This window comes from Macaca mulatta, chromosome 15, assembly GCF_049350105.2.
Source record: "Macaca mulatta isolate MMU2019108-1 chromosome 15, T2T-MMU8v2.0, whole genome shotgun sequence".
Classification (NCBI taxonomy): Eukaryota; Metazoa; Chordata; class Mammalia; order Primates; family Cercopithecidae; genus Macaca; species Macaca mulatta.
This window is the reverse complement of record NC_133420.1, coordinates 63,703,991-63,730,804: the sequence shown is the minus strand read 5'-3', so window position 1 is coordinate 63,730,804 and position 26,814 is coordinate 63,703,991. Positions and strand designations below refer to the sequence as shown.

The 26,814-nt window shown below is 39.8% G+C and overlaps 2 protein-coding genes across 2 annotated transcripts in view; one reads left to right on the top strand and one right to left on the bottom strand.

Moving 5' to 3' along the window:
• Positions 1-26,814, top strand: part of LOC144334634 (olfactory receptor 13C7-like) — a 143,846-nt gene that overhangs the window by 33,494 nt on the left and 83,538 nt on the right. The gene's annotated exons all lie outside the window — the stretch shown is intronic.
• On the bottom strand, positions 20,258-22,991 carry LOC694778 (olfactory receptor 13C7-like). The gene has a single exon (XM_077966565.1). The coding sequence runs from the start codon at positions 22,869-22,871 to the stop codon at positions 21,912-21,914; it is 960 nt and encodes a 319-aa protein (XP_077822691.1). The 5' UTR covers positions 22,872-22,991; the 3' UTR covers positions 20,258-21,911.

Genomic DNA, 26,814 nt, shown 5'->3' with positions numbered 1-26,814 from the left:
CACCGTACATATATGGTATGCATGTGACGCATGTGTGTTGAGCGCCTACTTTCAGTCGGCCCAGAAGATTCGTATTATCCCCCGATGTTTTCATTTGAGGGACAGTCTTCAGAAAGTTAAGCAATTTACCAATGATCACTCCTGAGTGGCAGAGCTGGGATTTCAGTCTGGATACACCTGATTTTCTTTTTCATCACTTGTAGTCATCATCGTCATCACCACGACTGTCATCATTATTAGTAGGTATTACTTGACTTGGAACAAAATTAAGATACAGAAGTGGAAATACTAAAAATTAAGCCTCACTCTCCAATTACCCAGTCATTCTGTCTTGTAGCAAGCAATATTAGCAATTTCTTGTGATTTTTTTTTCCCCAGAGATATTCTATACTAATAGATATTTTTGAGACAAACTAAGCAGAAATATACTTTGTTTTACTATCTTCCTTTTCTCATTTAAAAATATACATTGGAGAGTTTTCCTGAAAAAAAAAATTGCTGCCCCATTCTTTTAAATGGCTACATATACTCCATTGTATATGTTAAAGGATGGGTGTGCCATCCTTTAATTAGCCAGTTGGCTACTGGTGGCCTTTTTTTGTTGTTGTTTTAGACGGAGTCTTGGTCTGTCACCCAGGCTGGAGTACAGATCTTGGCTCACAGCAACCTCTGCCTCCTGGGTTCAAGCGTTTCTCGTGCCTCAGTCTACAAGATTACCAATGTGCACCACCACGCCAGCTAATTTTATTTTATTTTTTTTTGACAGAGTCTCACTCTGTCACCGAGGCTGGAGTGCAGTGGTGCAATCTTGGCTCACTGCAACTGCTGCCTCCTGGGTTCCAGTGATTCTCCCACCTCAGCCTCCCAAGTAGCTGGGATTACAGGAATGTGCCACCATGCACGGCTAATTTTTTGTATTTTTTAGTAGAGATGGAGTTTCACCATGTTGGCCAGGCTGGTCTTGAACCCCTGACCTCAAGTGATCCACCTGCCTTGGCCTCCCAAAGTGCTGGTATTACAGGCTGAGCCACTGCACCCAGCCACTGATGGTCATTGATTTTCCAGCCTTGGGCTATTACAATCAATGCTACAACAAATACCATCGCATAGTCATAATTTAGCACATGTGGTGAAAATATATCTGTTTTATGCTCAGTTGTAATTTTGATAGAGATTGTCAAATTCACACGTTGCTCCCTTTGCACACTCTGCCAACATAGTGTGTTGGCCTTTGGGGCTTTTTGGTCTTAGCCAATCTGATAGGTGGGAAATTATATGGCATTATAGTATCTAAAACTTGGTACTTGAAACTTTTGGTATTTGTAATAATTTAAAATGTGAAATATAGCACACATATACACATTAATATGAGTATATAAAACATATTTTTAATCTAGAGAATATTAGCAATTACCACCTAATTTAAGAGATAGAACATTGCCAGTACCTTTGAGGCTCCCTGGGTATCCCTTTCTGATCCTAGTCCTCTTTCCCTCCTTCCAGAGATAACTACACTCCTGGTTTTAGTTATAACCATTTCCTTGCTTTTATTAAATTTTGTCATCTATGTATGCATCCTTAAACAGTATAATTTAGGCTTGCCTCTTTCTAAACTCTGGATAAATGGTATCAGTCGTAGGTATTGTTTTTGACTTGTTTCTTCACTCAATATTGTTATGTTTGTGAGATTCGTCTATGTTTATGAACGTAGCTAACTTTGTTAATTTATATTGTTAAAATCCATTAAATGAATGCAGCACAGCTTATGTATACATTCTACTTTGATGAATAATTGGGTTGTACATTTCTCCTGGTATACATACATATTCCTCATTTTCCTAATTGAATTTACAACCCATCCTTTCTCCACTGATCTGCAATACCATCTCTGCCATGCATCAGGTCTCCTAATAGGAATGGATCTGTGTGTGGCGTTTCTAATTGTTTCAATTGGTTTACTTGTCTATTCCTGTGTCATCACTACACTGCCCTCATTGATTGCTTTACAGTATGTGTTCATTTCTCGTAGGGTACATCCTTTCATCTCCACCCAATACTTCTTCAAATATGTCGTAGCTGTTGTTAGTCCTTTGGTTCTTCTACATAAACTATACAACCAGCTTATTAAATTCTACAATATTTCTTTCTATGATTTAAAAATTGGGATAGAGCTGAGGGCGGTGGCTCACACCTGTAATCCCAACAGTTTGGGAGGCCATGGCGGGTGGATCACTTGATGTTAGGGGTTCGAGACAAGCCTGGCCAACATGGTGAAACCCCATCTACTAGAAATATAAAAATTAGCCAGGCATGGTGGCGTGTGCCTGTAATGCCAGCTACTCAGGTGGCTGAGTCAGGAGAATCGCTTGAACCCAGGAGGTGGAGGCTGCAATGAGCTGAAATTGCACCACTATACTCCAGCCTGGGCAACAGAGTGAGACTCTGTCTTAAAATAAATAAATAAATAAATAAATAAATAAATAAATAAAATTGGGATAGCATTGACTCTATAGATGAAGCTGAAGAGAACTAACATCTTTATAACATTGAGTTTTCTCACCTGTGATTGATAAATTAGTTCTTGCTTTATTTTAATATTTATTCAAAATTTTTTATAATTTATACTTTCATGCCTAAAGATCTTGGAGCAGTTTGCCAGGCTTACCCTTAGTTAGTGTATATTTCTTGGTATCTTTTAAAAAAAAGTCATTATCTCTTGCTGGAATGTAGAAATGCAGTAGATTTCTTTTTACTATTAATTTAGGGTCTAGTGACCTGGCTGAACTCTCTTTTCTATTTTTAAAAAAATGAAATTTTTATTTTCTATTTCTTTTAAAATTTATTTTCATTTAAAAAAATGTGTCCTCACAATATATTCTCATAAACTCTTTTCAATTCTTATAATATATCTGTAAATTATTTTAAATTTTCTCGTAGGTCACAGTAATATCATCTGTGAATAGTGACAGTTTTTCTTGCTTCATGAAGTTTAGACTTCTTGTCTCTCTTTCTTGCTTTGCTGCACAAGCTGGTTCCTCCAGTTCAACGCCGAATGAAAAGTGGCAATAGCAAACATCCTTACCTCATTCCCATCTCAGAGAGAATACTTTCACTATTTTCACCATTTAGTATGATATTTGGCAGAGGTTTTCATAGATAACATTCAAAAGAATATTCCCCTTTTGTTCCTCGTTGGGTAAGAATATTTATTATGAAAAGGCATTGAATTATTGTTACCTGTTTTAAAAACCTCTAAACTTTGAAATAATTATAGATCCATAGAAAGTGGCAAAGATAGTACAAATATGTCTCTTGCATCCTTCTGCTAGTTTCATCTGCTTGTTACACCTTACCTAAATACACAATATTCAATATGCAATAGCATACCAGGAGATTAACATTGGTGCAATGTGTATGTGTATAGTTCTATTTCATTTTATTGCATGTGTGGATTCATACGACCACCAGTGCAATCAAGACACGGTATTATTCTGTCACCACAAAGGTCTCCCCTATGCTATCCCTTTTTAGTCATCCCTACTCCCTCCCACACCATCTATAACCCCTGGCAGCCACTAATTTGTTTTCTATCCCCAAACTTTGGTCATTTGAGAATGTTATAGAAATGGAATCATACACTATGTAATCTTTTGATACTGACTTTCTCTCACTCAGTGTAATGCTGTGAGGTCTATTCATGTTGCTGAATGTATCAGTAGTTAATTTCTGTTTATTGCTGAGTAATATTCTGTGGCATGGATGTACCAAAGTTTGTTTATTCATTCACCCATTTTAGGACATTTTGGTTGTCCCAATTTTTGGCTATTGCAAATAAAGCTACCGTGAACAATTGTATAGTAGCTTTTTGTGTGTGTGTGGACATAAATGTTGATTTCCTGGGATAAATGCCAGAGCGTTATTTAGTTTAGTGTAATTGCTGAGTTATATGGTAAGCATACGTTTAGATTTTTAGGAACTGCCTGTTTTCCAGAGTAGGTGTGTCATATACACCTCCCACCAATAATGTGTGAGAGATCTAGTTTCTCTGAATCCTTGCCAACTTCAGTGCTGTGAACATGTTTTATTCTACCTGTTCCAATAGGTGTGAAGTGATACTTTATGGTCTTAATTTGCATTTCCATAAAGGTTTGTGATGTTGAACGTCTTTTCGTTGCTATTTGCCACTGTATATCCTGTTTGGACAAGATGTCTCTTCATGTCTTTTGCCCATTTTCTAATTGAATTATTATTATTGTTGTTTTATACTGTCAGATTTTAAAAGTTGTTTTAGTGACATCCAAATTTATCTTTTTTTATGAATTTTGCTTTTTTGTTGTTATGCCTAAGAACTCTCCACCATGCTATATGTTTCAAAGATTTCACTCCTATATTTTTTGCTAGGAGAGTTATAGTTTTACACTTTAAATTTAAGTCTGTGATCCATTGTGAGTTAATTTTTATTTGTCACTTGGGGTACAAGGTGACATTTCAATATCTGTATGCAATGTACAATGATAAAATCAAGGTTTTTTTTTTTTAGCATATCCATCAACTTGAACATTGAGCATTTCTTTCTGTTGGAAACATTCAAAATACCCCTCTTCTGGTTATTTGAAAATATAGCATAAATTATTAATAACTATAGTTACCCTACAGGGCTAAAGAGCACTAGAACTTACTCCTTTTCTCTAGCTATAATTTTGCATGCGTTAGCCGAATTCTCCCTCCTCCCCAACCCCCACTTCCCAGCCTCTAGTCATCACTACTCTATTCTCTACTTCTATGAGATCAACTTATTTCACTTCTACATATTAGTGAAAACATGTCATATCTATCTTTCTGTGCCTGGCTTATTTCACTTAACATGTCCTCCAGGCTCATTCATGTTGCTGCAAATAACAGGTTTTATGCTTTTTTATGGACAAATAGTATTCTATTTTGTATATAAACCACATTTTTTTCATCCATTCATCTCTTGATGGACACTTAGGTTGATTCTATATCTTTGCTATTGTCAATAGTGCTGCAGTAAACATGGGCATGCAGATATCTCCTCAACATGCTGATTTCTTTTCCTTTGGATATATAACCAATAGTGGGATTGCTGAATCATGTGGTAATTCTATTTTTAGTTTTTTGAGGAACCTCCATACTCTTTTCCATAATAGTTGCAGTAATTTATATTTTCAACAACAATGTGTGCATTCTCTTTTTTTCTGCATCCTTGCTAACATTTGTTATTTTTCTCTTTTGATAATAGTCATTCTAACCAGGGTGAGATGATGTCTCATTGCAATTTCAATTTGCATTTCCCTGATGATTACTGATATTGAGCATTTTTCATATACCCATTGGTCATTTGCATGTCTTCTTTTGAGAAATGTCTATTCAGATCATCTGTCAATTTTTAAATCATATTATAGTTGACCTTTGAACAATGTGAGGGTTAGGGACTTCAACCCCCAGCACAATTGAAAATCCATGACACCTTTTGACTCCTCAAAAACTTAATAGGCTACTCTTGACTGGAAGCTTTACCAATGTCATAAGCATTCAATTAACACATATTTTGTATGTTATATGTATTATATACTCTATTCTTACAATAAAGTAAGTTAGAAAAAGAAAATGCTATTAAGAAAATCATGAGGAAGAGAAAATATATTTGCTATTCATTAAGTAGAAGTGGATCATCATAAAGGTTTTCATCCTTATTGTCTTCATGTTGAGTAGGCGGAGGCGGAAGTAGAGAAGGGAGGGTTTGTCTTGCTGTCTCAGAGGTGGCAGAGATAGAAGAAAGATTATGTATAAGTGAACCTGTACAGTTCAAACTGCTGTTCAAGGGCCAACTGTGTTTTTGTTGTTGTTGTTTTTGGCCACTGAGTTATTTGTATATTCTGGATATTAATCCCTTGTCAGATAAATATGTTCTCCCATTCTGCAGATTGTCTCTTCACTCTGTTGATCATTTCCTGTGCAGTGCAGTAGCTTTTTAGTGTAATATAATCCTCTTTGTTTATTTTTGGTTTTGTTGCCTGTGCATTTGGTTTTGTTGTCTCTGCATTCTTCATAAAAATATTTGCCCAGACCAGTGTCCTAAAGTGTTTTCCCTATGTTTTCTTCCAGTAGTTTCATAACTTTGGGTCTTTAATTCATCTTTAGTTTATTTTTGTATATGATGAGAGATGGGTATCTTAGTTTCATTGTTCTGCATATAGGTATCCAGTTTTACCAACACCATTTTTTGAAGAGACCGTCCTTTCCCCAATGAATGTTTTTGGCATCTCTGTCAAAAATCAGTTGGCCATAAATATGTGAATTTATTTCTGAGTTCTGTATTCTGTTTCACTGTTTTTTTTTGTTTGTTTTTTTGGTTTTTTTTAGACAGAGCTTTGCTCTGTCACCAGGCTGTAGTGCAGTGGTGCAATCTTGACTCACTGCAACCTGCGCCTCCCGGGTTCAAGCAATTCTCCTGCCTCAGCCTCCCAAGTAGCTATGACTACAGGCATGCACCACCACGCTCAGCTAATTTTTGTATTTTTAGTAGAGATGGGGTTTAACCATGTTGGCCAGGATGGTCTCGATCTCATGACCTCGTGATCCACCCACCTTGGCCTCCCAAAGTGCTGGGATTACAGGCGTGAGCCACCACACCTGGCCCTCCCCCCCTTTTTTTTTTTTTTTTTTTTTGAGATAGAGTTTCACTGTGTCACCCAGCCTGGAGTGCAATGGAGTGATCTCAGCTCACTGCAACCTCCGCCTCCTGGGTTCAAGCAATTCTCCTGCCTCAGCCTCCTGAGAAGCTGGGATTACAGGCACCCACCACCATAACTGGCTAATTATCATATTTTTAGTAGAGACAGGTTTTTACCATATTGGCCAGTCTGGTCTCAAACTCCTGACCTCAGGTGATCCTCCTGCCTTGGCCTTCCAAAGTGCTGGGATTACAGGCGTGAGCCACCCCACCCAGCTGGTTTCATTGTTCTATATATTTTTTCTTACACCAGTGCCATGCTGTTTTGGCCACAATAGCTGCAGTAGGAGGTCACATAGTGTGATATCTCCAACTTTTTTTTTTTGCTCAGGATTACTTTGGCTATTCAGGGCCTTTTGTAGCTCCATAAGAATTTTAGGACTTTTAAAAATTTCTGTGAAGAATGTCATTGATATTTTGATAGGAATTTCATTGAAGCTGTAGTTTGTTTTTGGTGGTATGATCATTCATTTTAACAGTATGAATTCTTCCAATCCATAAACATGGGATGTCTTTTTATTGTTTTGGACCCACTTTAATTTCTTTCATCAGAATTTTATAATTTTCCTTGTAGAGGTCTTTTACATCCTCAGTTAAATTTTTTTTCTAGGTATTTTTGGTGTGACTATTGTAAATAAAATTGCATTCTTGATTTCTTTTTCAGCTAGTTGTTATTGGCGTATATAAACACTACTGATTTTTGTGTGTTAATTTTTGTATCCTGCTACTTTACTGATTTCATTTTTTGGTTCTAAGTGGGTTTTTTTCTGGTGGAGTCTTTAGGTTTCTCTCTGTATAAGGTCATGTCTTCTTCTATAAACAAGAATAATTTTACTTCCTCCTGTCTAACTTGAATGTCCTTTATTTCTTTCTCTTACCTGCTTGTTCTGGCTAGGACTTTCAGTACAACGTTGAGTAAGTGTGGTAATTTTATAATTTTCCTTGTAGAGGTCTTTTACATACTCAGTTAAATTTATTTCTAGGTATTTTTGGTATGACTATTGTAAATAAAATTGCATTCTTGATTTCTTTTTCAGCTAGTTTGTTACTGGTGTTATAGAAACACTACTGATTTTGGGGTATTAATTTTTGTATCCTGCTCCTTTACTGATTTCATTTTCATTTACTCATATTTTATTCTTTCCATTGTTCTTTCTTCCTGGTGCTTCAGGTTACTTTATTTTATAATTTTTTTTCTATTAGAGAACTTGTTTAGCCATTAGTTTAGGGTAGAGTTGCTGATTACAAATTCTCTTACTTTTCCCTCATCACAGAATGTCTTCATTACATTTTCATTCCTGAAGGACTGAATTCTTACATCACTAGACATAGAATTATGGGTTGACAGTTCTTTATTTTCGGTACTTGAAAAATGTTGCACCACTCCTTTTGAGCCTGTTTCGTTTCTTGTGAGAAATTCATTGTTCTTCAAATTGTTTTTTCCCTGTGGATGAAGTGTTCTTTCTCTTCCACTGCTTCAATATTTTTTCTTTGTCTTTTAGTTTTCAGAAGTTTGACTGTGATGTATCTTGATGTGGATTTTTTGGGTTTATCCAATTTGGAGTTTGGACTGGGAGGTTTATGTATTTTGAAAAATTTGGTAAATTTTCAGCCATTATTTTTTCAAATACTGTTTTAGCTCCACTTTTCTCATCTCCTTTCCATATTATGATGACACATGTATTAGATCTTTTGTTATAATCCTACAAGTCTCATGGCTCCTTTCATTTTTTTATCAGTGGATTTTTTCAGTGTTGTTGGGATTGGGGTAATTTCCAAAGTTTTGTCTTCAAGTTCACTGGTTCTTTAATCCTTTCCCTCCATTCTGTTGTTGAGCCTATCTATTAAGTTTTAAAAATAAGTTGTTGCATTTTTTTCAATTCTAAAATGTCCATTTGCTTTTTTCTTTATATCTTCTATTTATTTGCTGAGACTTTCTCTTTTTTTCTTTTGTCCCAAACATGTTTATAATTGTTTGTTGAGGAATTTCTATTATACTCCTTTAAAAATCATTTTCAGATAATTCTAAGTAATAGCATCTATCAATTGTCTTTTATCATTCAATAGGAGATTTTATTTTTTTCTTATTTATTTATTTACTTATTCATTCATTTTTTATAGACAGGGTCTCACTCTGTCACCCAGAATGGAGTAGAGTGGTGAGACCATAGCTCACTGCAGCCTTGACCTCCTGGGCTCAAGTGATCCTCCCACCTCAGCTTTCAGAGTATCTGGGACTATAGGCACATGCCACTGTGCCTGCCTAATTTTTTATTTTTTGTAGAGATGAGGTCTCACTATGTTGCCCAGGCTGGTCTCAAACTCCTGACCTCAAGCAATCCTCCTGCCTTGGCCTTCCAAAGTGCTGGGATTACAGGCATGAGCCACTGCAACTAGCTCCAGTTACTTTTAGATACTGAACTATTCTTCTTCCTCAGTTCTCTCTCACAATATAGACAGAACCCAGCAGTATTTAAGCATTTGTCTATTCACCAGCCAACTCTTCTGAAGCACTTGGTGTGTGGAGCCATGACAGTGTTTGTAAGGGACTGAGATGGCTTCAACCTGGCCAGAGTGTGGGAGGCTCCTAGGTGCTTGGGGAGGGAGATGGGTGACCCAAAAGATTATATACAGTGACTTGGGTGGTGAACGGGATCAGGAAGTCTTTTCAGGGAATGACTTGAAGGACTGGAAGGGCTATACGGGAGGAAACAAGAATGGGAAGCTGCCGTAATCTCCTGGAACCACAGGTGCCATTCTTGTCAGTTTGGAGTTGGTCTGCCTGAGTAATAATAATGTGTAGCCTCACCTGAGAAGACAGCAAAGCTCAACTTGGGAGAGTCTGGCCCTCTGTGTGCCTGGAGCAATGTTTTTTCTCACCTCTCATCCAGGGTAAATCCAGTATGTTGGTCACCTGTTCCTGGAGCTGGCTCTTTCCCAGGAGAACTTATCTGTCTTTATGTCTTTTCATTTATTTCTAGTTGTTTCTCATGTCTTATCTGCAGGGAAGGCACCTCCTGTCATTTATTCTGACTCTCTGACTACATCCCAGCTTGTCACCACTTGCCTTCCTATTATCTGTTTGATCCCTTTCTGAGAAGGCATCTCATTGCCTGCCCAGGTTCATCTTTTCTCTTTGCACAGTTCTGACTGCCAGAAAGTGTTTCCTCATATTGACACAGGCAGGGAAATCTCTAGGTTTGCCCTTGTGAATGTGATGATGGTTCAGCTTCACTCAAGGATTATAAGTTAATAGGAAGATATCAGACTTAGGCACTGGGGAAACTGGCATTTGCCAATCACTCAATGCATGGAAATCATTAAGTCCCTTTTCCTCTCTGGGCCCCAATTTCCACATTGCTCACTTTGGGATAGATTATTTTACAGAATATTCCATCCCAGGAACTAAATGTTCTCATACATTTCTCTCTTGGACTTCCTTTTGCAACACTGAGAAGTGTTTTTTTTCTTGTCCTTCCTCGTGTGCCACTGTATCTGAGGCCAGGGATGGGGCTGAGTCAAGAAGAGTTCGAATTGTGAGCAAAAAAGAGTTACAAATCTTTAAAAAGTTGCCCCCTTTGTTTTTATCATAAAACATGTTGATAAGGGGCTATAAATATCCAATCTTGTCTGAAAGCAGCAGTCAGATGAGTTAGCACCTGAAATGGGTGAAAGTTACATTTCTTGTCTTTGTTCTGTGTTTGGGCAAAAGCCACAAAGGACCACACATTGCATATATGAAGCAATTTAAATTCCACTCTGTAATGGGGTCTTTTCTAGTCTCTGAAGTGATTTAAAGCTTATAAATTCAAGTCACAAAGTTAAGAAACTTCCTATACATCTGGGATCATGTCCCCATGATCCAATTATTCTGAAGTCTCTCCAGAAATAGTTTCTTCCCTCCCTCCCTCTCTTCCTACCAATTCTGTGGTACTGTTGGAAAACATTAGAGAGAAAGGATCATCCTGGCCTTGCCCAAATTAACATGAACCCCCATCAATGAGAACTCTCACTAGAGTCCATGATAGATCTGGGAGACTGTGAAGCCCACCACACAGGAAAAATCCTTGTAGCTCAGTCCCTTTGACCATTTCCAAATTCAGGATCCTAGGGTTGGATGAAAGCCAGCAACCTAGATGATCTCTTGTCTGTATCCCACCAAATAGGTTCTATTAGGCAGCTGTTACCCAGGCCAGCCTTTTAAAGGGTCATAAATAAACCTGGTCATGGCTCCTACCAGAGAGTTTCAGAGGCACAGCAGCTGTGGACTTCAAAAAGAGCAGTCAGTCACAGAAGTGGCATCCTGTTGTGCACAGCTGAGTCTTCTCCTGTGTGTGTGTGCGTGAGTATCCTCTATCTGTGCATTCACGAGAGTATTGCTGGTTTACCACTGGGATCTGGTAACCTCCACTTCTAAGATCCAAAGCTGAAAGCTGTGACTGCCCAGGCAGCAGCCAGAAGCATCTTCAATGTGGATCACTGTTTTCTGATACACTATAGTTTCTTAATTACATTTCAGTTTTCCTTTTCCCATTTAATTCTAATACTGGTGCTGTTGTGATGAGCTCTCATTCCACAGATGTCCTTGGTGTACAAGAGGAGCCTGCCCAGTGTCAGCAAGAAATAAGAGTTGGGCAATCCTTTCCACCTCTTCCACAAATGAATACACCTGCCTTGTACACCAGCTCTAAAAGTCCTAGAATCAAATACATGCCACATTCATGGTCATAAGCCATTATGCCTTGCATTGAATTTTTTCTTTTTGTAAGATATATTATATATACAAGAGTATAAAAAGCATATGCAGGCCAGGCACGATGGCTCACGCCTGTAATCCCAGCACTTTGGGAGGCTGAGGCGGGCGGAATCACAAGGTCAAGAGATAGAGACCATCCTGGCCAACAGAATGTTTTGTGTTTTGTAAAAATACAAAATTAGCTGGGTGTGGTGGCACATGCCTGTAATCCCAACTACTCAGGAGGCTGAAGCAGGAGAATTGCTTGAACTCGGGAGGTGAAGGTTACAGTGAGCCAAGATCGCACCACCGCACTCCAACCTGGCAGCAGAGCAAGACTGTCAAAAAAAAAAAAAAAAAAAAAAAAAAAAGCATATGCATACCATTCAAGGAAAAATATGAAAATACACACCATGCACCCCTTGCCCAGGTCAAAAATTAGAATGTTCTAGTACCTTAGAAACCCCTCTTACTTCCCTCCTCAATTACATTCCCCTCTCTTCCCTCTCTCCTAGAGGAAAACACTATTCTGACATCTGTTAACATCTATTAGTTTTGCTTTTTTAAAATTTTATATGAATGGAATTATATAGTATATAATCCTTTGTGTGTATCTTTTTATACATCATAACGTGAGATACATTCACGTTGTTGATGTATCACGTTTTCATATGTACTGCAAGTTTTGCTGCAGAAATCAGTAGCTTGTTTTTTTAATTGTAGTGCAGCATCCCATTAAATAAGTATAATAGAATTTATGTATTCATTCTACTGTTGATAGACTTTTGTGCTATTTCCATTTTCTGGCTATTAGTAAAGCTGTTATAAACATTCTTGTATGTGTTTTTTGGTAGAAATTTACCCTTATGTCTCTTGCTTATATAGCAAGAACTGGGATTTCTGAGATACATTTCTTTCATTTTAATAAGCATTTGTTGAGCTCTTACTGTGTGCCAAGCTCTATGGTGGGCAACTGGGGCGATTGCATAGATGTATACCAGACATGTAGCCTGTCTTTAAGGAGCTCATAGTTTAGACGAGGAGACTGGTATGTCCATAATTCAAATAAGGCTGAGTAAGGTCAGTGCTAACTTTGCATTAGAAGCAACATGTTATAGGCAGGCAAAGGAAGGAGTCATTAGCCCTCACTTAGAGTCAAGGAAGTCTTCTCAGAAAAAGTGATATTTAAGCTGATCTCCAAATAGTAGCATTTTCACTGGTAATAAATGGAGAAGGAGAGGGCATTCTAAACTCAAAACAGCTCAAAGGCAAGGTGTTTGAAAATGTATGGTTGGTCATTGATGTAGATAATAAGGTCTGGGGTAGTATAATTAGAGGACAGGATGTAAGAAGGAATTTAGTGGTCTATGAAGATTTTGGAAGATCTTAAAGGTTCAGCTAAAGACTCTAGGTTTCCCTCCAGAGGCCCTGAGGGTGAGTACTTCAGATGACAGAAGTTACATCTTTTGCCTGTTTCAAATATAATGAGACCATCAAGAACCCAGTTTTGTCTGTGCCCAAGTAAGCACCGTGGTGGCCATAGTGTCGGCAAAGATACACCTCAGACTTGCTGGAAAGTTTGCAGTGTGCAAATAGACTGTTGAGGAGGAAGGCATGGTCTGTGCTGCAGTTTTACAGCGAGACATTACTTGGCTCAAATTCCTTTAGCCCCACCCCTTGCTGCTTGGTGATTCTCCCATGGTTGAAGAGAATATTGATATTGTATGAGAATCAGATAATTTAAGAGCTGAGAATAATCTGAGATCACTGTACAATTGTGGAGACTGTGAGTCAGGGAGGAAGGGTCTTGCCCTGGACAATGCAGGGCATTTGAGGAAGAGCCAGGCTCAGCATCCAAACTTAACTTCTAACGTAATTATTCTGATATTGCCTCTCATAAAATCTTGGACCTATTCACAATTTATTAATGTTAGAAGTCTGGAGCAAATCTACTGAAGTGAAAAGGGCTGGGGCAGAGAAAGTGAGTTGGTGAATAATATATTGTAGTAATTACATTCCCCAAACTTACTCAAATGTGACTTCTCCATCTCTATGTACAACTATGGAGTAATCATTAGGAATTACCATTGAGTGAAGAAGGCAATGTGGAGAAAGCGTGTATTGTGTGCTATCTTTTAAGTGGGAGAATATGAATATATCCATATATTATATTTTTTACATGGAAAGATAAACCACTAAATTTGAGAAGTGGTTATCTGTAAGTGAGGAAGGTAACGGGACAAAGGGGACAAGGATAAATGTTAGATTTCATTAAATATACCTTCTCTTGTAGATTTGACTTTGATTTTTTAAAATTATTTTTTCTTTTTATTTCTTTCTTTTCTTTCTTTCTTTTTTTTTTTTGGAAACAGGATTTTACTCTGTTGCCCAGGCTGGAGTGCAGTGGTACAATCTTGGCTCACTGCAACCTCCACTTCCTGGACTCAAGCAATCCTACCACCTCAGCCTCCCAAGTAGCTGGGACTACAGGCATGTGCCACCATGCTTGAGGAATTTTTTCTTAAGTTTTAAATTTTTATGCAGATAAAGTCTCACTATATTTCCCAGGCTGATTTTGAACTTCTGGGCTCAAGTGGTCCTCCCACCTAGCCTCCCAAAGTGCTGCCATTACTGGCATGAGCTTCCGCACTCGACTAGATTTGACTTTAGAGCCATGCATTTTTATAATTAGAAGATGGCAAAAAGCAAAATTCAAAAGCAAAATGAAATACATAAACCAAATAACTATAAGAGAGGAATTATCCCAACTAACTTTAAAAATCAATAATTTGTACATATCTAGCAGGAACTACCCTAAGGAGAAAAGGAATATAAAACAAAACAAAAAATAAAAAACAAGAATAAGAGGAAAAGTTCTTTAGAATCTTAAGCTTTTTCTTTTTTTTTTTTAGTATTCCTATTGATGAAGGTAGTATTAGTATTGTTATTCCAAAATTATTTTGTGTATATATTTGTGGAGTACATCAAATGATCAATTATGTTAGTGTCACTGAGTATCAAGATTTTTGATACATTGAGAAGCTACAAATGCATATTTATTGAGGTTATCTGGAAACTATAGACCTGAATATAAGGTGGAAGTATCAGTGTAAATTGTCATAGTTTACCTTAAAGAAAAAAAAAAGAACAAAACTATATTTTCTAACATTTTCCATGAAAAGGGATTAGAAATGATGACAAATTCAGTAGCAAGGAACACCTCTAGCACTCAGATTATGGTATCTAAACATCATTTTCCAATAAAAGAACCAGAGCTCTTGGAGAAATCGCTGATTCCCAGGCTGGCACAGGAAACAGAAAAGTTGAACCTGAATCATCTTCTTATCCCAGAAAGCAAGGAAGCCATCAAAGACTATTAGCAGCATGTGAAAAGGACTTAGGAATCATGAGTCATTAGCTACAGCTAAAAGAAAACATTTGGCCAGGTGTGGTGGCTCACACGTGTAATCCCAGCACTTTGAGAGGAAGGAGGGTGGATCCCTTGAGACCAGGAGTTTGAGACCAGCCTGGCCAACATGGTGAAACCCCATCTCTACTAAAAACACAAAAATTAGCAGGTGTGGTGGTGCACACCTGTAATCCCAGCTACGTGGGGGGCTGAGGCAGGAGAACCACTTGAACCCAGCAGGTGGAGGTTGCAGTGAGCTGAGATTGTGGCATTGCACTCCAGCCTGGGTCACAGAGTGAGACTCTGTCTCAAAACAAAACAAAAAACTGTTAAGTTTCTCCATCTAACCTCTGGTATGCAGGAAAAGGAGACACATATCACAGGAAAGCAATCAGTAAAATGCAGGCCGTGGGGAATTCCCCAGCACAAACAACTCAGTTTCTTACACAGACACACACAGTAAGGAAACAAAGGCAACCTAAAGGGAAAAATAGATTAAAAGAGATTTATCCACTAATTATAATGGACCTTTTAAAGATCTTAAGTTAAACAAATTGAAAAAGAAATATATTTAAAAGACATTTGGGGCCAGGCACAGAGGCTCTCTCGCCTGTAATCCCAGCACTTTGGGAGGCCATGGCGGGTGGATCACCTGAGGTCAAAAGTTCGAGACCAGACTGGCCAACATGGTGAAACCCCGCCTCTGCTAAAAATACAAAAAAAGCAACTGGGCATGGTGGCGCATGCCTGTAATTCCAGCCACTTGGAAGACTGAGGCAGGAGAATCGCTTGAACCAGGAGGTGGAGGTTGCAGTGAGCTGAGATCACGTCATTACACTTTAACCTGGGGTATTGCCCAGAGTGAAACTCTGTCTCAAAACAAAAAAAAAAAAAAAAAAAAAAAGGACATTTGGATAAATGTGAATAGTGAGTGAAGAGTTGGTGGTATGATATTAACATAATATTTAAAAGGTGTGATGCTGGTAATTTAATTTGCTTAAAAGACCATGCCTGTAATCCTAGCACTGTGGGAGGCTGAGGTGGGCAGATCATTCAAGTCCAGGAGTTTGAGACCAGCCTGGGCACCACAGCAAAATCTGGTCTCTATAAAAAAACTTTAAAATTTGCTGGGTGTGGTAGTGCACACCTGTAGTCCCAGCCACTTGGGAGGCTGAGGTGGGAGGATCACCTGAGCCCAAGGAATTTGAGGCTGCAGTTAGCTGTGGTCATGCCACTAAGCTTCAGCCTGGGTGACTGAGTGAGACCTTATCTTGAAAAAAAGAGAAAAAGAGAGTGTCTACCATTTATTATAGATACACACTAAACTATTTAAAAATGAAATGCTGCTGGCTGTGGTGGCTCACGCCTGTAATCGCAACACTTTGGGAGGCCGAGTCGGGCGAATCACAAGGTCAGGAGTTTGAGACCAGCCTGGCCAACATGTTGAAACCCCGTCTCCACTAAAAATACAAAAATGAGCTTGGCATGGTGGTGTGCGCCTGTAATCCCAGCTACTTGGGATGCTGAGACAGGAGAATCGTTTGAACCTGGGAGGTGGAGGTTGCAGTGAGCCGAGATCACGCCATTGCCCTCCAGTCTGGGCAACAGGGTGAGACTCCATCTCGGAAAAAAAAAAAAAAAAAAAGAAATGCTATCGTGATCTGGGATTTGCTTCAACATAATTCAAGCAAGTGAGGAGAAGTGAGGAGGTGCATGGCTGAACAAGATATACCACGAGGTGATTACTGAATCTGGATAAAAATACCTGAAGTTAATGATCTATTCTTTCTAATTTTCATATAGAGGTTTGAACTTCTCCATTATAAAAACATTAAAAATAAGACTTCTTCTAATGTTGTGCCATGTTGCTATTCCTAAGAATACGCCAGTGGGTAATGTATGTTATTTGTTTAATACACATTGGCTTTCATCAGCTAATACACATTAAAAATGTTTTCATTTATATCAATTTTTTTGCATTGTCTTTATTAAATTTTGGTGTCAGAATACTCATTCCATACTCAGCAAATACCTACTGAGTATTTAGTGTGTACCCAGCACTGTAATTGCTATGAAGAGTAGAAAAATAAATAGGACAGATGTAATTACTGTCCTCAAGGAGCTGTTATGCAGAAAATGATTTGGCAAGGTCTCCATATTATTTTATCCTATGAAAACCACAGATAACACAGAAATCATCCATTCTTTGAAAGTTTGGGGTCATGTTTTTGACCATTTTTTCAACTTTCCATGGGTAATGGAATCAGCAATTCAGCATCAAGAATTAATTAGACTTTATGGGTCTTTGCGGTTCATTATTTTTCACTGCATTGTATACATACACTGTGTCTCCCTCATTCTTGCAGTCATTTATTTTTAACTCTTTGTTGAATTTCTTAAATCAAATTTCTTGTTCAAAACAAAATTAGAGAGGTGTGTACTTTCTTCGTTTTCACATAATGGCAAATGTCTTTTTAACCTTCAGGCCTGTGCAATGGTCGTCTGTGTGTAGAACTTCTGACCCTTAACCCGTTTCCCTCAGAGCTCTGTGAACATTGTTCCACTGACTTCTACATACAGGACTGCAGAGCAGAAGGCCAGTGGCAGTCAGATCCTTATTCCTTGTTAGGTAATCTGTTTTCTTCTATGGAAAAGTCTAGAAATATCCTGCTACATATGGAAATCAAAACATATCCTTGGATCTAGATAAGGTATCTATTTTGCCACAGTTCCTACCTGGTGGTGAACCGTTTATGAACAAAAGACCTAAAACTTCTCTTTTTTTCTTTAATTTTTCCATAGTTTATTGGGGTACAGGTGGCGTTTGGTTATATGAGTAAGTTCTTTAGTGATTTGTGAGATTTTGGTGCACCCATCACCAAAGCAGTAGACACTGCACCCTATTAGTAGTCTTTTATCCCTCACCCCACTCCCACCCTTCCCCCCAAGTCCCCAAAGTCCATCGTATCATTCTTATACCTCTGCATCCTCATAGCTTAGTTCCCACATATCAGTGAGAACATACGATGTTTGGTTTTCCAGTTACTTTACTTAGAATAATAGTCTCCAATCTCATCCAGGTAGCTGTGAATGTCGTTAAATCATTCCTTTTTATGGCCGAGTAGTATTCCATTGTATATATATCACAGTTTCTTTATCCACTCGTTGATTGATGGGCATTTGGGTTGGTTCCACAATTTTGCAATTGCGAATTGTGCTGCTATAATCATGCGTGTGCAAGTATCTTTGACCTAAAACATCTGTTTGAGGAAATGTTTCTTTTTTGGTTTTAAACATTATTTGTTTTCATCTGCTCTGTTTTCTTCTTATGAATTTCATAATGGGTTCCTCTGGTCTGTCTTCCATGCCTCTAATTTTTTCTGAATTTAAACCTCCTTGTCCTTTTTTCCCCTTTAAGTCTAGGAGAGCAGCCTATGTAACAAACTTGCACATCCTGCACACGTACCCCTGAACTTAAAATAAAAGCTTTTTAAAAAGTTGTTTTTTTATTTTAATTTTTTTTTTAGATGAAATCTCGCTCTGTTGCCCAGGCTGGAGTACAATGGCGGGATCTCGGCTCACTGCAAGCTCTGCCTCCCGAGTTCATGCCATTCTCCTGCCTCAGACTCCTGAGTAGCTGGGACTACAGGCGCCCGCCACCTCGCCCGGCTAAGTTTTTGTATTTTTAGCCGAGATGGGGTTTCACTGTGTTAGCCAGGATGGTCTCGATCTCTTGACCTCGTGATCCTCCGGCCTCCGCCTCCCGAAGTGCTGGGATTACAGGCTTGAGCCACCGGGCCCCGCCAAAAAGTTATTTTTAATTTAAAAATTCCTTTTAAGATTTGTCTTAACCTAATACCATAAAAACCCTAGAGGAGAACCTAGGTAGTACCATTCAGGACATAGGCATGGGCAAAGACTTCATGTCTAAAACACCAAAAGCAACAGCAGCAAAAGCCAAAATTGACAAATGGGATCTCATTAAACTAAAGAGCTTCTGCACAGCAAAAGAAACTACCATCAGAGTGAACAGGCAACCTACAGAATGGGAGAAAATTTTTGCAATCTACTCATCTGACAAAGGGCTAATATCCAGAACCTACAAAGAACTCAAACAAATTTACAAGAAAAAAACAAACAACCCCATCAAAAAGTGGGCAAAGGATATGAACAGACATTTCTCAAAAGAAGACATTCATACAGCCAACAGACACATGAAAAAATGCTCATCATCACTGGCCATCAGAGAAATGCAAATCAAAACCACAATGAGATACCATCTCACACCAGTTAGAATGGCGATCATTAAAAAGTCAGGAAACAACAGGTGCTGGAGAGGATGTGGAGAAATAGGAACACTTTTACACTGTTGGTGGGATTGTAAACTAGTTCAACCATTATGGAAAACAGTATGGCGATTCCTCAAGGATCTAGAACTAGATGTACCATGTGACCCAGCCATCCCATTACTGGGTATATACCCAAAGGATTATAAATTATGCTGCTATAAAGACACATGCACACGTATGTTTATTGCGGCACTATTCACAATAGCAAAGTCTTGGAATCAACCCAAATGTCCATCAGTGACAGATTGGATTAAGAAAATGTGGCACATATACACCATGGAATACTATGCAGCGATAAAAAAGGATGAGTTTGTGTCCTTTGTAGGGACATGGATGCAGCTGGAAACCATCATTCTTAGCAAACTATCACAAGAACAGAAAACCAAACACCGCATGTTCTCACTCATAGGTGGGAACTGAACAATGAGATCACTTGGACTCAGGAAGGGGAACATCACACACCGGGGCCTATCATGGGGGGGGGGAGGGGGGAGGGGGGAGGGATTGCATTGGGAGTTATACCTGATGTAAATGACGAGTTGATGGGTGCAGCACACCAACAAGGCACAAGTATACATATGTAACAAACCCGCACGTTATGCACATGTACCCTACAACTTAAAGTATAATAATAATAAATAAATTAAAAAAAAAAGATTTGTCTTAAATACTATCTATTGAATTGTATTTGTTCAATAATTGTGAACTTTTTTTTCCAAGAAAATGTTCTTATTGCTCAGATATCTTTTCTCCTAGCCTCTTTTTTTTATAGACAACTCTTGTTTTATTGATTCAAAAGCCTCTTTAATTCCATTGATAAAACTACTGAAAATTTTCTTTAACATTTTCACCATCTCCCCACGTTAACTGATTTCCAGCAAAGGCCGTTTGTTTATTTATTTATTTATTTATTTTATTTATTTATTTTTTTGAGATGGAGTCTCACACTGTCGCCCAGGCTGGAGTGCAGTGGGGCAATCTTGGCTCACTGCAAACTCCGTCCCCCCCAGGTTTACACCATTCTCCTGCCTCAGCCTCCCGAGTAGCTGGGACCACAGGCGCCCGCTACCATGCCTGGCTCATTTTTTGTATTTTTAGTAGAGACGAGGTTTCACTGTGTTAGCCAGGATGGTCTCAATCTCCTGACCTCGTGATCTGCCCTCCTCGGCCTCCCAAAGTGCTAGGATTACAGGCGTGAGCCACTGCGCCCAGCCAAGGCTGTTTATTTTTTTATGTTTTTGAGATGGAGTCTCACTCTGCCACCCAGGCTGGAGTGCAGTGGCATGATCTCAGCTCACTGCAGCCTCTGCCTCCCGGGTTCCAGCGATTCTCCTGTCTCAGCCTCCCAGGTAGCTGAGATCACAGGCATGCGCCACCACGCCCGGCTAATTTTTGTATTTTTAGTAGAGATAGGGGTTTCACCATGTTGACCAGGCTGGTCTCGAACTCCTGACCTCAGATGATCTGCCCGCCTTGGCATCCCAAAGTGCTAGGATCTTTATTTTAATTGTCAGTTTGTTTCTATGGGGTTAAAAGTTTATGTCAGAAATTTTCTGTTCTGCTGATCCTTTTAACTGGACTTCTAGACTGATCACTATTTGGAGCCGACTTGGAATTCCTCACAATCATGTGGGTGACTCTTAGATGCCCCTGGTGGGCATTGTTTCTATCTTCCTCTGACTACTATGTGGCTTCAGGGATTCTTCAGTGAAAAACAAGTGATGGCTGCCACTTGGCTGCATGCTTGGTTAAGCCAAGTCAGGTGGTTAATACAATTTATTTGATCCTCCTGGACTTTTTTCGGTTTTTGCATTACTCTGATGGCTCATGAGAGGCCACTGGTATCTAGGACAGAGCCCAGGGATGAACGATATCTTCCAAAAGGAAAAAGAAAAGAGGCCTGTGCCCTTGACCCTTGCATCAGTTTTGCCACACCTTCCTTACTCCCCTCTCTTCTCCAAGACCATGAATGATTTTCTGGTGAGGACTCTGAGTGAGGATGAGAGAGAGACAAAGCTACAGGTTAATTTATGAAGATACAGAGACAGAAAAATTCAGCAAACAGTTTAAAGAATTTATATGACAAGGAGAAAAAAAAAACAATGAAGAGAAAAATAAAACTATTATTTAATATGGAGTAGGAAGAGCTTGAAAGGTAACATAAAAGTAAGGACCCACAAGAGTTTCTATATTCTTTTAAAAGTGCTCGCTTATCTTTTCAACAAATGTGTTGATTCAAATTACTTCTCTGGGATCTGGGAGTAGTCCAGAAGCCAAAAATAGCCAATCTGGTCAGAAAGCAGCAGCCAAATATGTTCAAATATGTTCAAAGAAAGAAGCCATGGAGCAATTGAATCAAAGACCTACAGACTAGAGCTTTTCATTCATCCAACAATAAAAATGTGAAGAGTTACTTTTGCTTGACATCAATTCGTTCAGTATCTATCACGGAGAATGAGAACTACAAGATTAGACAAACAAGAACATACTTTGGTGGAGATGCATTAAATGTTTCCTGTTCCTACAGAGCCCTTCTATGTAATGAGATTCTGTGTAATGAGGTTACCTATGTAACCTTTGATCTACTTGGTCTTTCACCTTGTCCTCTGAGACTCTCAGGTGGGAGCAATCAGAAAGCACAGAGCCATCAGGACCCCTCCACCATCACTGTGGGAAGCGTTTCTGAAATACCAGGCTTCTCACAGCACCCTTCACGTCCTTGTTCCTCAGGCTGTAGATGATGGGGTTGAGCATGGGGGTCACCACCCCACAGAAAAGGGAAATGAGTTTGTCTGCAAGGTCCTGTTTGTCTGCTCCCAGCAGGTCCTTAGACTTGGGCTTCCCATACATGAAGAGGATGGTCCCATAGAAGACGATCACAACAGTGAGATGGGCAGAGCAGGTGGAGAAGGCCTTTCTCCTCCCCTCAGCTGAGGGGATCCTCAGGATGGTGGCAATGATGAAGACATAGGAGAAAGTGATGAGCAGAACCGGGACCCCCAGGAAGATCACATTGGTCACTCCCATACTGATCACATTGACAGAGATATCAGCACAGGTCAACTTCAGGACAGCCAGAATCTCACAGGTGAAGTGGTTGATGATGTTGTCTCCACAGAAGGGCAGCCTCATTGCAAGGGATGTCTGCACCATGGCAGTGAGGCTTCCAGCTACCCAGGAGCTGGCAGCCATGGGCACATAAGTAGCTTTGCTCATGACTTCAGAGTACCTAAGGGGGTTGCAGATGGCCACGTAGCGATCAAACGCCATCACGCTCAGGAGAACACACTCTGTGGCTCCCATGGCAAAGGAGAGGAACATCTGCACTGCACAGGCTGAGAAGGAGATGGTTTTCCTGGGAGTCAGGAAGCTATTAAGGGTGAGTGGGACTGAGGAGGTTGTATAGCAGATGTCCAGGAAGGAGAGGTTCCCCAGGAAGAAGTACATGGGTGTGTCCAGGCGGGAGTCAAGGATGGTCACCAGGATGAGGACCCCATTGCCCAGCAGGATCACCAGGTACATCAGCAGGATGAGCATGAAGAATGTCTTCTCCAACTTTGGATGGGCAGAGAGGCCCAGGAGAACAAACGCCATCAGAGGGGAGGTCTGATTGGAACTGACCATGGTGTCTCTATGTCACTTGCACAAACTCAGAGGGCCAGCTCCATGATTCTCTGATGCCTAAAGTGCCCAGACAGCCAGTGAGGAAGCCCAGACTTGCTGAGCAATTGGAGAACATCTCTGACAATTCAAAGGGTTTTCTATATTGCTTTAAATAAAATGCAGGAAATTTGATCAAAATCTACTTGGTGGTATTTGGCCACCCCATAGAGAGGTTTCAAATGTCACCTGATTAGATTTAATTTTCCTCATCATATTTAAGACAGGCATCACACATTTACTTCAAGTTACAGGTGTGGATGATTCACTTTGCTCAATTTTGGCAAGAAATGTTATATTCAATTTGTACGTTTTTTCCCCTTGAGACCTAGGACTGGTAGAAAAAACTGGTACGCCTCATCCCCAATCCCTGACCATTCTGCTCTGTGAGCACTTTTTAAAATTATTATTATTATTTGAGACAGAGTCTCACTCCATTACCTAGGCTGGAGTGCAGTAGGGCAAATACAGCTCATTGCAGCCACAACCTCCAGGCTCAAGCGATCCTCCTGCCTCAATCTCCCAGGTAGCTGGGACCACATGCCTGTGCCACCACACCTGGCTAATTTTTAATTTTTTGTCAAGACGAGGTGTCACTTTGTTGCCCAGGCTGGGCTTAAATTCCTGGACTCAAGCAATCCTGCCACCCTGGCCTCCAAAGTGCTGGGATTACAGGCGTGAACCATGGCACCCGGCCTGTGAGCACTTTAAGATGCTCTCTGCCTCCTCTTTTCTAGATCGCTTCCGAGATCTACGGAGCCCTGGGCTATTTGTCCATTCACTCACTCACTTGCCAGACTCTTCTGGAGCACGTATTAACAGGACTGGCATTTGCCAACCAATCAATGCACGGGAATCGTGAAGTTCTTTTTCTTCTCTGGAACTTCATTTCCCGACGCTTACTTTGGAATAGATTATTATCAGAGATATTCCATCCCAGGGACTAAATGGTCTCATGGATTTCTCATTCTTGGACTGCTGCACCATGGAGACATCCTTTTCTATTTCCTTCAAAACTCCCCCTGTGCCACTTAGTCACCAGGTATGCCACCGGGGATGGAGCTGGGCCCACAAGAGTTTCTATATTGTTTTAAAAGTGCTCACTTACCTTTTCAACAAATGTGTTGATTCGAATTTACTTCTCTGGGCTCTGAGAGTAGTCCAGAGGCCAGACATAGCCAATCTGGTCAGAAAGCAGCAGCCAGATGAGTTAGTGCCTGAAATGGGTGAATGTTTTCTTGTCTTTGTTCTGTGTTTTGGTAAAATCCACAGAAACCATTCATTGCTCATACAAAGCCACTTAAATCCCATCCTGCTATTGGGATTATTCTAGTCCCTGAAGTCATTTAAAGTTTGGAAATTCAAGTTACCAAGTCAAGAAACTTCTTATACATCTGGGATTATGTCCCTGTGATCCAATTACTCTGAAGTTTCTCCAGAAATACTTTCTTCTCTCTTCCCTCTCTTCCTACACATTTTGCTGGGCTATTGGAAAGTATTAGAGAGAAAGGATCACCCTAGCCCTCCCCAAATTAACAAGAACCCCCAGTCCATGAGAACTGTCACCAGAGTCCATGATAGATCTGGGGGAATGTGAAACCACACAGGACAAATCCTTGTGGGTTAGTCCCCTTGGCCATTTACAAATTCAAAGGGTTTAGGATCTCAGGTTTGGATGAAAGCCAGTGACCTAGAAGATCTCTTGTCTGCATCCCACCAAATAGGTTCTGTTAGGCAGTTCCTACCCAGACCAGACCTTTAAAGGGTCATAAGTGAATCTGGTCATGGCTTCTACCAGAGAGTTTCAGAGGCAAGGCAGCTGTGGACTTGAAAAAAAGCAGTTGATCACAGAAGTGGTGTCCTGTTGCGAACAGCTCAGTCCTTTCCTGTGTGTGTGTGTGTGTGTGTGCATGAGTATACTATATCTGTGCATTTGTGAGAGCAGTGCTGATTTATCACTGGGATCTAGTAACCTCCACTTCTGAGATCCAAAACTGAGAGCTGTGACTGCCCAGGCAGCAACCAGAAGCATCTTCAATGTGGATCACTGTTTCCTGATACACTATAGTTTCTTAATCACATTCCAGTTTTCCCTTTCCCATTTAATTCTAATACCGGAGATGGTAGGTGGCACATGTGATGAGCTCTCATTCCACAGATGTTCTTGGTGTGCAAGAAGAGCCTGCCCAGTTTAGCAAAAATGCTTGGGCAATCCTGACCACCTCTTTCACAAATGAACATGCCTGCCTTATACTCCAGCTCTAAAACTCCTAGAATCAAGTACATGCCACATTCATAGTCATAAGCCATTTTGTCTTGCATTGAATTTTTTTCTTTTTGTGAGATATACATACAAAAGAGAGTAAAAAGCATATGTAAACCATTCAAGAAAAAATAAGAAAATATACTACCATGTCCCCCTCCTCCACTCAGGTTAAAATTAGGATGTTCCAGAACCTCAGAAGCCCCTCTTATTTTCTTATCCAATTATATTTCCTTATTCCCTCCCTTCCAGAAGTGACCATTATTTTGACTTCTATGGAAATCATTTTGTGGTAGGCAGAATCTTAATGATCCCCCACATGATCACACAATTCCCTTCGTCCGGTGATCAAATACTAACCTAGGTACTGCTGTGAAGGGATTTTGTCAATGTAACTAAAGTTCCAAATCAGTTGTCTTTAAGATTAGAAGATTGTCCAGCGAGGTCTGACCTAATCAAGTGAGCCCTTTAAAAATAATTTTCTCTGGTTAGTAGCAGAAGGAGAAGCCAGATTCAAAGTGTGGGAAGGATTCCACATGCTGTTTCTTGATTGTGAGATGGAGGGAGCCTCGAACAAGAACCAGAGAGCTGCCACAAGGAGCTAAGCATGACCCCTGGCGACGGCCAGTAAGGAAACCGGGACCATAGTCTAAAAAACACAAGGAATTGAATTTTGCCACCAATAGCAATGAGCTTGAAAGCTGACATTTTCTCAGAGCGCAGCCTAACTCACCCAACCTTCTCACTTCCGGAACTGTGAGCTACTAATGAGGTGTTTCACGCTGCTGATAGTGGGGTGGTTTGTTATGCAGCAAGAGAAAGCTAATATGTATTCCCTTCATTTCCTTCACAGTTTGACCTTCTACAATGTACTAGTATACAATGGATTGTTCCATTTTGAAAAATGGAGTAACAATTACAAACCTAGCTTTTAAAACAATACATTTAAGGGGTACAAGTGAAGTTTTGTTACACAGATATACTGAATATGGTGAAGTCTGGGTTTTTAGTGCAACCATCACCCAAAATAATGTACATTATGCCAGTTAAGTAATTTCTCCTCCCTCAGCCCCCGTCACCATCCCACACTTCCAAGTCTTCAGTGTCAATTATTCCACACTTCATGTCCATGTGGACACACTGGTATTTGACTTTCTGTTTCCGGGCTGCATAACTTAAAAGACTGGCCATCCAACATGGCCAGTTCCATCCATGTTGTGCAAAACACATGGTTTCCTTCTTTTCTATGTCTAAAGAGTACTCCATTTTGTATATAGATGACATTTTCTTTATCCAATCATCTGTCTATAGATGCTTAGATTGATTCCATCTTTGCTGTTGTGAATAATGCTGCAATAAATATACCAATGCGGGTATCTTTTTTACATAATTAATTCTTTTCCTTTATGTATCTACATATTATCTACATAAAGGAAAATAATTAATTATGTAATGGCGAAACCCCATCTCTACTAAAAACACAAAAATTAGCTGAGTGTGGTGGTGCATGCCTGTAATCCCAGCTACTCGGGAGACTAAGGCAGGAGAATCACTTGAACCCAGGAGGCAGAGGTTGCGGTGAGTCGAGATTGCACCATTGCACTACAGCCTGGGCAATAAAAGCGAAACTCTGTCTCAAAAAAA